Source organism: Lepidochelys kempii, chromosome 3 (assembly GCF_965140265.1).
Source record: "Lepidochelys kempii isolate rLepKem1 chromosome 3, rLepKem1.hap2, whole genome shotgun sequence".
Classification (NCBI taxonomy): Eukaryota; Metazoa; Chordata; order Testudines; family Cheloniidae; genus Lepidochelys; species Lepidochelys kempii.
Window position 1 is genome coordinate 137,426,992 of NC_133258.1, and position 13,233 is coordinate 137,440,224.

At 40.3% G+C, this 13,233-nt stretch overlaps 1 protein-coding gene across 4 annotated transcripts in view; it reads left to right on the plus strand.

Annotated features, from left to right (window-relative positions):
* CHRM3 (cholinergic receptor muscarinic 3) overlaps window positions 1-13,233 on the plus strand; it is a 462,402-nt gene that overhangs the window by 267,279 nt on the left and 181,890 nt on the right. For 3 of the 4 annotated variants that reach the window (XR_012157828.1, XM_073335257.1, XM_073335259.1), the window contains one exon: window positions 6,300-6,406. Coding sequence is in view for 2 of the 4 variants with exons in the window: in XM_073335257.1 (XP_073191358.1) it covers window positions 6,384-6,406 (23 nt within the window). In the remaining 2 variants the exon portion in view is untranslated. Of the gene's footprint in view, window positions 1-6,299; window positions 6,407-8,272; window positions 8,487-13,233 lie in introns of those variants that run through there. The other variant, XR_012157829.1, reaches the window with a different exon arrangement.

Here is a 13,233-nt window from a genome sequence, read left to right on the forward strand (position 1 = left end):
TAATAGAAAAATGAACATATTAAGAAGACCTCAGAATCACATTATATCATTTTCTCTTCTAATGATCCTTTATGAATAGAACTGACCAAATAGAAATGTAAGCAGGGTCTGAATGAATTCTCCTCTGACAGCTAGTTGGGGAAGGGGAGAGACTTAGGAGCAAACTGTATTTACATGAATACATCTGATCTGCGTAGGTGTCTAGCAGACAGAAGCTGTGTAGCTCCAAGTGATCAACTTTGGCTGGTTTTGGGTTACAAATCACTTATAATGCCAAATGCAGAGGTATCAAAATGTTATCAATGTTGTTATATTTATTGTATGACTAAAGGGGAGCAGAACTTTGCTGAGCTGGTCCTGATTGAGGGGTTACACTCAGTTGAAAGGGACTTGCTAAGACAGGGGCTTGAATGCCAGACTCCATGAAAGTAAGAGGGGTAGGGACAGGTATCCTAGCCAGGAGGAGTGGATTCTCCCTCAGGGTCCCTTATCTGGTCTAACCTGTTCTTCCACACTGTTAAAAGACAGGTTTCAGAGTAACAGCCCTGTTAGTCTGTATTCGCAAAAAGAAAAGGAGTACTTGTGGCACCTTAGAGACTAACCAATTTATTTGAGCATGAGCTTTCGTGAGCTACAGCTCACTTCATCGGATGCATACCGTGGAAACTGCAGAAGACATTATATACACACAGAGATCATGAAACAATACCTCCTCCCACCCCACTGTCCTGCTGGTAATAGCTTATCTAAAGTGATCATCAAGTTGGGCCATTTCCAGCACAAATCCAGGTTTTCTCACCCTCCGCCCCCCCCACACACACACACAAACTCACTCTCCTGCTGGTAATAGCTTATCCAAAGTGACCACTCTCTTCACAATGTGCATGATAATCAAGGTGGGCCATTTCCTGCACAAATCCAGGTTCTCTCACTCCCTCACCCCCCTCCAAAAACCACACACACAAACTCACTCTCCTGCTGCTAATAGCTTATCCAAAGTGACCACTCTCCCTACAATGTGCATGATAATCAAGGTGGGCCATTTCCAGCACAAATCCAGGCTTTCTCACCCCCCCCCCCGGCAAACACACACACACACATACAAACTCACTCTCCTGCTGGCAATAGCTCATTCAAACTGACCACTCTCCAAGTTTATGGCTGATTTAGAACAACGCTTCCTCAGCTCTCGTCCCCTAAAGCCCCTACTCTACTTGCGCTATATTGATGACATCTTCATCATCTGGACCCATGGAAAAGAAGCTCTTGAGGAATTCCACCATGATTTCAACAATTTCCATCCCACCATCAACCTCAGCCTGGTCCAGTCCACACAAGAGATCCACTTCCTGGACACTACAGTGCTAATAAACAATGGTCACATAAACACCACCCTATACCGGAAACCTACTGACCGCTATTCCTACCTACATGCCTCCAGCTTTCACCCTGACCACACCACACGATCCATCGTCTACAGCCAAGCTCTGCGATACAACCACATTTGCTCCAACCCCTCAGACAGAGACAAACACCTACAAGATCTCTGTCAAGCTTTCTTACAATAAGTCATTATGCAAGGTAGCCTATTTCCCCTTGTTTTTTCCTTCCTCCCCCCCCCCCCGATGTTCTGGTTAAACTTGGATTTAAACTTGGAGAGTGGTCAGTTTGGATGAGCTATTGTCAGCAGGAGAGTGAGTTTGTGTGTGTGTGTGTGTTTCCTGGGGTGGGGGGGGAGGGGTGAGAGAGCCTGGATTTGTGCTGGAAATGGCCCACCTTGATTACCATGCACATTGTAGGGAGAGTGGTCACTTTGGATGAGCTATTACCAGCAGGAGAGTGAGTTTGTGTGTGTATGGGGGTGGAGGGGTGAGAAAACCTGGATTTGTGCTGGAAATGGCCCACCTTGATTATCATGCACATTGTAGGGAGAGTGGTCACTTTGGATAAGCTATTAGCAGCAGGAGAGTGAGTTTGTGTGTGTGGCTTTTGGAGGGGGGTGAGGGAGTGAGAGAACCTGGATTTGTGCAGGAAATGGCCCACCTTGATTATCATACACATTGCGAAGAGAGTGGTCACTTTGGATGGGCTATTACTAGCAGGAGAGTGAGTTTGTGTGTGTGTGGGGGGGGGGGGGGGGCGGGGAGGGTGAGAAAATCTGGATTTGTGCTGGAAATGGCCCAACTTGATGATCACTTTAGATAAGCTATTACCAGCAGGACAGTGGGGTGGGAGGAGGTATTGTTTCATGGTCTGTGTGTGTATATAATGTCTTCTGCAGTTTCCACGGTATGCATCCGATGAAGTGAACTGTAGCTCACGAAAGCTCATGCTCAAATAAATTGGTTAGTCTCTAAGGTGCCACAAGTACTCCTTTTCTTTTTGTGGTGGGACAGGGTTTCTGCCTAGCCTAAGAGCTGAAAATCACTAAGAGCTGTGTGGAAGCCCAAGAGACTGACCTTGGGAAGCCCAAGAGGTCACAGCAGAGAGGCAGGTGGCAGAAGGTGACCGGCAAGCGAAATGTGCAGCTGGCAAGGCAGCGAGCAGAATGAGCAGCTGGCAAGGTGGTGAGCAGAATGAGCAGCTGGCTAAGCGGCCAGCCAGACCAAGTGCTCAGATGGCAGAGCAAGCAAGCTTCCTTCTTCCCTGGGTGGGAGGTAAACTCACACAGATGAAAGAACCAAAATCCACCATCAAACATGTGCAGGGGCCTTGTGGGGCTTATCCACCCTTATCTAGCACAACTGAAGAGGAGGACACTACCATGGAGTATCCGGAGGACACTATCATGGAGTATCCTAGAATGGATACCAGATTACGGACTCCATCAGCTTTACCCAGTGAGAGCTCCACTTCTTCAGCTCTAAACCCCGTGGCAGAAGCATTATAATTCACTGACCTACAGTAGTGTATAAAGCTAGTCTGATAATGAACAAATGTATTAATGACTAATTACTTAATAAACTAATGAAGGATAAATTGTTGCAATAAAATTCTGTTCTTCAATATTTAACCCGCTTTAATTATTGTGATCATTTAATCTTTTCAGTGACTAAAAAAATTAATCCTTAATTAAGCACTTTTGTAACAATATCCAAGGTACATCCAGAAATGTGATTTGTCTAGTGACGCAAAATATTTTTTTTGCTTTACAGACAATGTAAATACTTAATAGCATTTTCCATCAAGCCATGTAAACACCCCTTTGCATGACTTGCCCTGTACAAGTTCAGATGACGAATTAATGTTCCAGCTGATGAATTCCCATCATAGTCTCTTGGTTATCATTATGTGTAATGTCAGTTCAATATCTGCAATGTTGTCTATTTCCAGGAAGGTATACAAAATAAATAAAAAAATAATAGTTTGGCACATCTTAGGAAGGTTATTGTTTTAATAGCAAGATGAATTAGCATAGTGCAGATGTTATGCCAAGAGCTGTCTGCATAACTGATTTTTCAGTTCACTGACACCTCTGAAAAAATAAATGAGGTTGACCCCAAAATGATTTTTTTTTCAAATTTCAGTGAATCAAAACATTTTGCTTTTATTTCAAGTGTTTTAATGTTTGTTAACTAAAACTGAAGGGAATTTTGAAACAAGAAGCCATTTTGAATGAAAGAATTTAAATGTCATTTCAAAAATCTCTAAATGAAACTTTTTTCAGAGTAACAGCCGTGTTAGTCTGTATTCGCAAAAAGAAAAGGAGTACTTGTGGCACCTTAGAGACTAACCAATTTATCTGAGCATGAGTGAGCTGTAGCTCATGAAAGCTTATGCTCAGATAAATTGGTTAGTCTCTAAGGTGCCACAAGTACTCCTTTTTTTTTAAATGAAACATTTGGACTTTGGGCTCTTTTCTTTTAGTTTTTTACACAAACAATTTGGTGAATCAGAAACGAAACTGTGAAATGTTTCTGTGTCACCAAACCTTAATTTTTTTTTACTGGAAAAAAATTGCAGCAGAAAAATTTTGCCCAGCTCTAGTTACATCAGGTTATCAGCATCAGGGCTTGAATTTAGGACCTAGGGCTCCAAATATATGAGCCTCAACTCTCTTAGCTGGGGCTGTAGCAGCCTCATGAATATCTATATGTGGCCTAGCCACCACATTGTGGAACAGAGCGCCACACCAAATGAGTGTGGATTGCACTGGCAGGTGTGAGATCCATGAACTCTCCTCTCCCTCACCATGTTTTACTTATGTTCTTCTGTCAGCTCAGCTGCAGCTTTTGTGCACAGTTCACTCAAATCTCTCAAACTGAGCAGCGGTGAGATGGATGCTGTGTTTGGATGCTAGACCTTCAAAGAATAAACATCTGGCTGCTTCAGGGGGTGGAGCAAGCCATTCAGTAGGTGTTGCATTTCCATCTGAGTGTTGAATTAATGCTAAAGTTGTGTTAAAAAGTGCCTACTGAAAGTTCTCTCATGAAATGAGATGTAAAATTGAGGTCCAGACTATTAGTTATCAGTGATTACACAGTACTCTTTGCAAGTGAGGGAATATACATTCTGGCTTCTTGGTTAAATTCCATTTTATATAATTCCATTCTCTTTCCTTAAAATTACCACTTCTGTTTTAATTGGATAAGGGTGTTCATCTTCATTCCCATCCCTAAAATATTACACTGCTTTGTAGTGCATGGTTAAACAGGAGCTGCATTCCCTCCCGAAAGATGCTAGGTTGACTGGTAGGTGAAGAGATTCCTGAGATTAGTTTGTGTATTAGTTTAAGTTCTGTATGACGGGAGCTGCTACTGGCATATACAGTAAATGTGGGACATTATTAACTTCTTCCTCCACAAAGGAAGAGCAGATTGTAATCTCAATCACTGTGCTATAATTCTTCAGTAACTCTTCCACAGAAGCTGATTGTCCAATAAACCCAGTGATGTCTCTGTTGTCTGACTTTCCCCATATTGCAACAATAAGAACTGAGTTCTGTTGCTGCGCCAAAGGGGTGGGGGAAGAGGCAGTGAGCCAGCACACAGAGCATCTGATTGGAATCATATTTCTGTGGAAAAGTTACAGACGGGGTTATTGAAACCTTAGCCTGCAATGCTGTGTGATAGATGGGATAATGATGACACCTGATTCCAATTTGTACTAATTATACATTATAAAATGGAAGGTGTTAGCCAGTGGGTATTCCTGCTGGTTCACAACTTACTACAGGGATTTTCCTCTTTGGCAGGAGAGTTCTATATATTATATTTCTGAGTGTTTTTAAACTTTTTTGTTGTTGTTTCAGTTTTATAAAGAGAGATGAAACTAGATACGTCTGTAAGATGTAATGCATGCAGTGCATTGCCTTCTTTCATTTGAGATGTGCAAATTCATAATAAACCCCAGCTTTTCTAAGCAGCAAGTTCCAAAGGGAGTGAAGTGTGGTTTGGAGGAAGAGTCCAGAGTTGGGGGTCTAAATTCTATCTGTGGCTCTGCCACTTAGTCAGTGTGGGGTTCTGGGCATGCAACACCTCTCTGTGCCTCTCTTGTGGTTAAGACTGTCTTGGCCAAGTAAATGAATCTTTCTGTGACTCAGTTCTTCGGCAGTAAAATGAGGATAATATTTTTCTGTCTCAAAGGGGTGTTTTGAGGATAAATACATTAACATTTATGAGGTGCACAAAGTACTCTGGTGGTTGTGACTAGATCATTTCACCATCTGTAAAATGGGGACACTTTCTTGCATGCCCCACAGTGCCATTGTAAGTATTTGTTAGCAAATGTTCCTAGCACACTTCGAATACCTGTAGACCTGTAGATTCTGATCTATTTCACGCCAGTGTAAAGCAGGAGTAATCAATGTACTAGACTGTCATCTGGGACTGATATGCACTGGTACAGGTTAAAGCAATCTGAAGACTCACTCTCTACTTGGGCCATAGCCAACCAGAAATCATATACAGACACTATGGGACACCCACTTCTCCGGGGTATATCCTATGCGCCAGCTGCAGGCAGCTGGAGACTGAGGCCTATGCTGGCAATGCTCTGGTAGCTCTTTGTGACCCAAGGACCTTGCTACACTGAGATGGGGTAAACCAACTTTAGAACAACTTTGTGTTAGTGGATTAGCTCAAACCTGTCTTTAAACACTAGAGAATCTAGCTCAGTGGATGCCTCTGGTATGAAACTGTTGACAGCGATATCAGAATCAGGCGCATAAACTGCTATGTAAGCGCTAAGTATTAGTAGGGTTAGCTTTAGCGTCATAGCCTAAACTTCACCTATGCTGTTGTTTTCTGCATCTTGTGTGTATTTTATTAATTTCCCCTCTGTTTCTGTTTTGTTTTCAGCCTATGTGCTGACACAGTACTGGTTTTGTATCCAAAAGAAGAGTTCACAGAACTGCACAGTGCCTGATCCAAACAAACACTTTGATGTTCCTAGCTGGACTACGTAGGTAAAAAACTCAAAATATGTGTATTCATTTTATTTGATTTTCAGTAAACAAATGATTGTCCAAAAAAGATGGTTTGTTCTGAGAAGTAAGGCTCATTTGGAATCCATGGGAACATTTGATCATCCACCCTAACTTTGACACAGGTGGCCTTACCACATAATATTATGGATGTCATCTTGAATACATATGTGTATGTCCCTCTGGGCCTCCTGCCAGATCTTCTCTGAGAAGAGCAAAGTACAATGGTAATGTTGATAAGTGGGGGAAAGTTTTTGTAGAAAATTTCCTCCGTTGTATTCTACTAATTAATTTTGAACTTTTGTGTAAGCCTTGCTACAGCACTTTACAGGGCTAATTTATAATGCCTCCTCTAAATTCGATCAAATCTTAGAATTTAGCCCCATAGTTCACTCACAGGACTTCCCCGCAGCAGCGTTGATTTGATTATTTAGGTCAGAAGTAGAGTGAGGTTGAAAATATAGGAGATTCTGGCCCTGATACTGAAATGAACTGGATACCAGGATTTTCCCATGCAGTTACCCTTCCCAGTTGGGAGCCTTAGTTTCGTGAACCTTCAGCAAGTCAACTCCTAGTGTTGCAAATATAGACAAAGAACTGAGTTGTCCTCAATAAATTGGAGTAGTACGTCTTAGCATATTTTCTTTGCTTTTTTGCCCCAAGATGTATCTTTCTTTCTGTGTCAATAGCAGGAACATTTAAATAATCTCATCTGGCTACTAAGGTGAACCTGAATTGCAGATTTCATGTCTATGTTTTTGGTATTCTTTCTGTTATTGGCCATAGCTTTCTGTAAAACTTCCCCTTGATAATGCTAATATTGTGGAATTGTGTTATGTGACAAATATAGCAGTGTCTTAAAAGCCTTTATGCACACACACACACCCTTTTTTTAACATGTAAAAAGGCTCCTCCCTCACATACCTGCATTGAGAACTGCAGGACTGATAATACACTATAACTATTTTGTGAAATGTGTAAGATTCTAGCCACTACATTCAGTTTGGAGAAAGCATCTGACCAAGCTGTAGCATGAAAGCATGTTGATGGCACATCAGCTAAACCTTGTGATTCAACATTAGCAATAAGCAGCTGAAATGAATCTTGAAGGAGGGCTTACCCCTTGCTTCCACATCTTGAAATATAGGGTATGCTATTTTGCATACAGTAGCACAGCTGGCATCCCTAAAATTACAATTGTTTTGGGCTGCTAGCTGCTCAAAATTATATCTATCTATTCACCAGTTAGTGCAGTTTTTTTTCTTATATATAAAGTTTCAGCAGCAGTGGCAACTATATTATGTATGTTTATATACATATATTCCTTTATCTTTCTTTTAATCTATTCACTGATCCATATTAGTTGTTCTGTGTTGATATCCTTTTTAAATTACATTTAAATTTATTAATTTTATTAATGTAATTAAATTTAAATTTTTCCTTTTGATGGCTAGACGATTTGCCACCAATCATAAAGGGTTAGGCTTTCTTTGTGAGTGAGGGGAGGCTCAGATTCTCTTGATATTCACAAGCCTCTTATGGACCTTAATAATAGCTGGGCAGGACAGTGATCTCAGAGGAAGGTGGGCATGCAGGGAATTTGAAAAAGAACAAATCTACCTTTCTTCTGGATTTCAATGACCTCACTTTTGTGTGTGTGTGTATGTGTGTGTGTGTGTGGTTTAAAAAATATGATGCCTAGGTTCAGAGAACTGTGACTGAACTTGTTCTGAACTGTGAACATTTTCAGTGTAAAGAGAAGGTTATAGATGCAAGCTGCAGCTGAACGTATATAACACATTTCTGTTAGCTTCATGCAACTCTCATCTCTCTCTCTTTCTCTGCCAGATCACTATGAAGACAGTAGAGAAACCCAAATCAAAGCAAAATATAAAGGTCTAAGGCACGAAACCATGTAGTCCAGTTGGTAGAGATGTATAAGTCAACAAATCTTTCAGAAAGCCAGAAGCAAGTAATAATTCTTCTGACTGCAAATTAGATAAAAAGCAAATACCATTAGTGCAAAATAATGGAAAGTGTATTGCTTTCAATGGATAACATGTATAAGGAAATAATAAAATAATGTGTTGTACTCTTTACAAAAGTGCAGTACATCAAACAGAATTTGACAGCTCACCAGCACTCATTGCATTAAGTAAAAAGCAAGATAAACAGAATCATTTGACACACACAGTTTAATCAGTTATACCATTTCGTATGTCTGAATCTCAAATTCTCTCCAAGTTTAGATGTAACGATTATTAAGACATTTTCATTTTGCCTTATCACAAATACTGGCTATACTTTAGTAGCTTTGGATGGATCTGTTAAGGTTTATTGTACATAATATCAATTTCTATTACAAACAAGTAAAAGGAAGAACAACAAAAGTGATGTCATTCTTATGAATCCCTGAGCTCATAGACTTTAAGGTCAGAAGGGACCATTATGATCATCTAGTCTGACCTCCTGCACAATGCAGGCCACAGAATCTCACCCACCAACCCCTGACTTATGTCTGAGCTACTGAAGTCCTCAACTCATGGTTTAAAGACTTCAAGGTACAGAGAATCCTCCAGCAAGTGACCCGTGCCCCATGCTGCAGAGGGAGGCGAAAAACCTCCAGGGCCTCTTCCGATCTGTCCTGGAGGAAAATTCCTTCCCGACCCCAAATATGGTGATCAGCTGAACCCTGAGCATGTGGAGAAGACTCACCAGCCAGACAAAAGAATTCTCTGTAGTAACTCAGATCTCACCCTACCTAGTGTCCCATCACAGGCCATTGGGCATATTTACCGCTAATAGTCAAAGATCAATTAATTGCCAAAATTAGGCTATTCAATCATACCATCCCCTCCATAAACATATCAAGCTCAGTCTTGAAGCCAGATATGTCTTCTGCCCCCACTGCTCCCCTTGGAAGGCTATTCCAGAAATTCACTCTGACCGTTAGAAACCTTTGTCTAATTTCAAGTCTAAACTTCTGGATGACCAGTTTATATCCATTTGTTCTTGTGTCCACACTGGTACTGAGCTTAAATAATTCTTCTCCCTCCGTGGTATTTATCCCTCTGATATATTTATAAAAAGCAATCATACCTCCTCTCAGCCTTCTTTTGGTTAGGCTAAACAAGCCAAGCTCTTTGAGTCTCCTTTCATAAGACAGGTTTTCCAATCCTCGGATCATCCTTGTAGCCCTTCTCTGTACCTGTTCCAGTTTGAATTAATCCTTGTTAAACATGGGAGACCAGAACTGCACACAATATTCCAGATGAGGTCTCACCAGTGCCTTGTATAACGGTACTAAAACTTCCTTATCTCTACTAGAAATACCTCCCTGATGCATCCCAAGACCACATTAGCTTTTTTCACAGCCATATCACGTTGGCAGCTCATAATCATCCTGTGATCAACCACTACTCCGAGGTTCTTCTCCTCCTCTGTTACTTCCAAGTGATGCATCCCCAGTTTATAACAAAAATTCTTGTTATTAATCCCCAAATTAATGACCTTGCACTTTTCACTATTAAATTTCATCCTATTACTATTACTCCAATTTACAATGTCATCCAGATCTTCCTGTATGATATCCTGTCCCTCTCTGTATTGTGTGGCAAATTGCCAGCACTACTATGATGGGTCTCACGCTTTCTCTTCTGGGGAGGGAGGGGGGTTCAGGCCACCGTTCCTTGCCCCTGAACTTGGGTATTAACTGCCCCACTAGTGTCCTAGAGGAGGGGAGTGGAGAGGGAGGGACCCGGGCCCACCCTCTAATCCAGGTCCCAGCCCAGGGGCCCAAGGGATAGCAGTAACCCACTAGAACTAGCGGTTCCTTCCCCTGGGCTACTTCCCTCTCCTGCCCTTCAGCTTGTGGGGCTTCCTGCCCTCCTTCTGCACAAACCAGTATCTCTTTACCTAGAGTCTTGGTCTTCTTAGCCCACTGCAGCACTCCTCCAAACTCTCCTCTGCTTCCCTCCAAACTGCTCTCTGCTTCAACACCAATCCACTCTGCTTCAACTCCTCCCCTTTTCTGATTGATGCAGGGGGGTTTTATCATGTGACTGGCTTCAGGTGCTTTAATTAATTTATAGCAAACTTTTTTCCCTCTACAGAGAATAAGGCTCCCTTCTAACACTCTCCTGCTGCCCTCTGGCCATGCTGTATCACGATTGGCAATACCTCCCAGCTTTGTGTCATCCGCAAACTTTATTAGCACATTCCCACTTTTTGTGCCAAGGTCAGTAATAAAAAGACTAAATACGATTAGTCCCAAAACCGATCCCTGAGGAACCCCACTAGTAACCTCCTTCCAGCCTGACAGTTCACCTTTCAGTGTGACCCATTGTAGTCTCCCCTTTAACCAGTTCCTTATCCACCTTTTAATTTTTATATTGACCCCCATCTTTTCCAATTTAGCTAATAATTCCCCATGTGGAACCGTATCAAATGCCTTTCTGAAATCAAGGTAAATTAGATACACTGTGTTTCCTTTGTCTAAAAAATCTGTTACCTTCTCAAAGAAGGAGATCAGGTTGGTTTGGCACAATCTACCTTTTGTAAAACCATGTTGTATTTTGTCCCATTTACCATTGACCTCAATGTCCTTAACTACTTTCTCCTTCAAATTTTTTTCCAAGACCTTGCATACTACAGATGTCAAACTAACAGGCCTGTAGTTACCCAGATCTAGGGAGGGGCTGCACAGAGAAGGACCAGAGCTAAGCTATATCCTTAGAAAGTTGGTCACACGTTCATGTTAATTTTTTAAGAAGTATTTTAATACTTTTAATATTTATTTGTACAATTAATTTTGTTCCATATAGCGTAAAATATCTTTGTTTTTGTTTTTCAAATACATTTAAAATCCATCTATCAAGAATTGTATAAGTCAATGAGGCAACATCATTTTTTTTTTCTCCTTGTGGTTTTGCTCATCAGCAACTAATACATTTTATGGGGGTTTAATAATAGGTTAGGCCATATAAGTTTACAGTGTTAAGGAGGAATGATCCAATTTATATTATAATATAATTTTTATATATGATTATTATGAGTTTACACTGTTATTTGTTGCAGTGAAAGTAGCTGTTTGTTGGACCAAATCCTGTAGGACTTAATTGTTTTTTTTTTTTTTTTGGTAAGTCCTTACTTGGGCAAAGCTCCCATTTGGCTTCATTTGAGTAGGAACATCAGAACTGGAACCATTATGTTTGCATGTCTAGACTGGAGTATAAGGATGGTGTCCCACCTGGGATATTTAGGAAACTACTGTGCTTGATAAAGATGATGCTTGACTTGAAATTAATTTCCTTTGGGTATGTATCCGTCTTTGGTTATTTAAGTTGGTTCAGGCAGAAGCTATCATTAGGTGAGGTGTTCAGAGAGCTGGGATGTGACTTATAAGAAACTAATTAAGATGATGATGTACATTTTGGGGTAAAATAACACAAAGTAGTAATTGTAATTATTATGGAACATCTTGAGACAGATGTACTTTTTGTGGTATCCATACATTGGTCATTCTAAAGTGGCCGGCATCATCTATTCAGGTAGATAATGAAAATGTTGATACATTTGAATTTAAGTAGGCAGAACACATTACCCTCAACCGGAATTTTCCTGGAGCAGTGTTTTAACATTCTTATTCTTATTCAGTGTATCATGGAATCTTAAATGATTTTGGAACTAGTACCTATATATTCCATTAAATCGGAAAAACAGCAGTTTTAGCAACACAGTCAACCCTGTTCTATTCAGTTGCATAGGTTCAGTATTTGGAAAGAAGAGTACCGCCTTTTTCAATTAGAGTTTCAACTTCCTGTAGCTCTTTTGAAAGTTTTGAATTCATGTACTAATACTGCTTAACATGTGAGGACTGACTACTTCACAGGAGAATGTGGTATTTGAGATATAGGCTGCAGGAACACCATCATTTCCATAACTACTTCAAAGGAAGTACGTTATAAATAAAATAGGTTTCCTTTGGGAGTTACAATACCATTTCCTTTATAATTTAAATTATCTTAAGTTAAATAAAGTAGTCCAGAGAGCCCCCCTCCCCTCCCCTGGTAAAACACTTCATTTAAGTTCTAACACTACATTATTTTTATTAATTGGAAGCAATTTTGCTATTTTATCATTTATCTTTAATTTTGCAAATAATTCAAAAATATGTTCATTGCATTAAAGCTCTTTTTTAAAACATATTCCTTTTTTTATCCAGTGCATTGTTACAGCTCAATTTGCCTGCCATTCTCCTTTTCTTATTGTCTTATTCTTAGTATTATTTAAAGCCTTAAATAAAATTAATACTCTTGTATCAGAGAAGACTGCCCATTGCCCTGTCTTTCCCATCACAAATATTCTGGTTTATGGGACTGGAATTTTGGACCATGCCAATACATAACCTCAAAAGGACAGAAGGACAGGCTTTTTTTCTTTTTTCTTTTTTTGATTGAGAGCTCTTTACTCTCTCATTCCAGCTATTCCAAATTCACATATTGTTCTTTTCAGGGTAAGGTAATACTTGTGAAAAAGACACTAATAACTCTCATCCAGGAATCACATTAAAAACCTGGAGTAAGCATTGCTATCCCCATTTTACAGATGGTAACACTAAGGCAAAAAGAGATGTAGGGTATGTCTGCACAACTTTATTTAATTTCAAACTGCTTTGGAGGCTAGCATGAGCCATTACTCTTGATGCTGCAGCCACAATGTTATTTTTAGTGTGTCTGTCCTGCACAGCACATGCTTTGGAACTAGCTTCAGGGTAAGAACCTAAGAATAGCCACACTGAGTCAAACCAA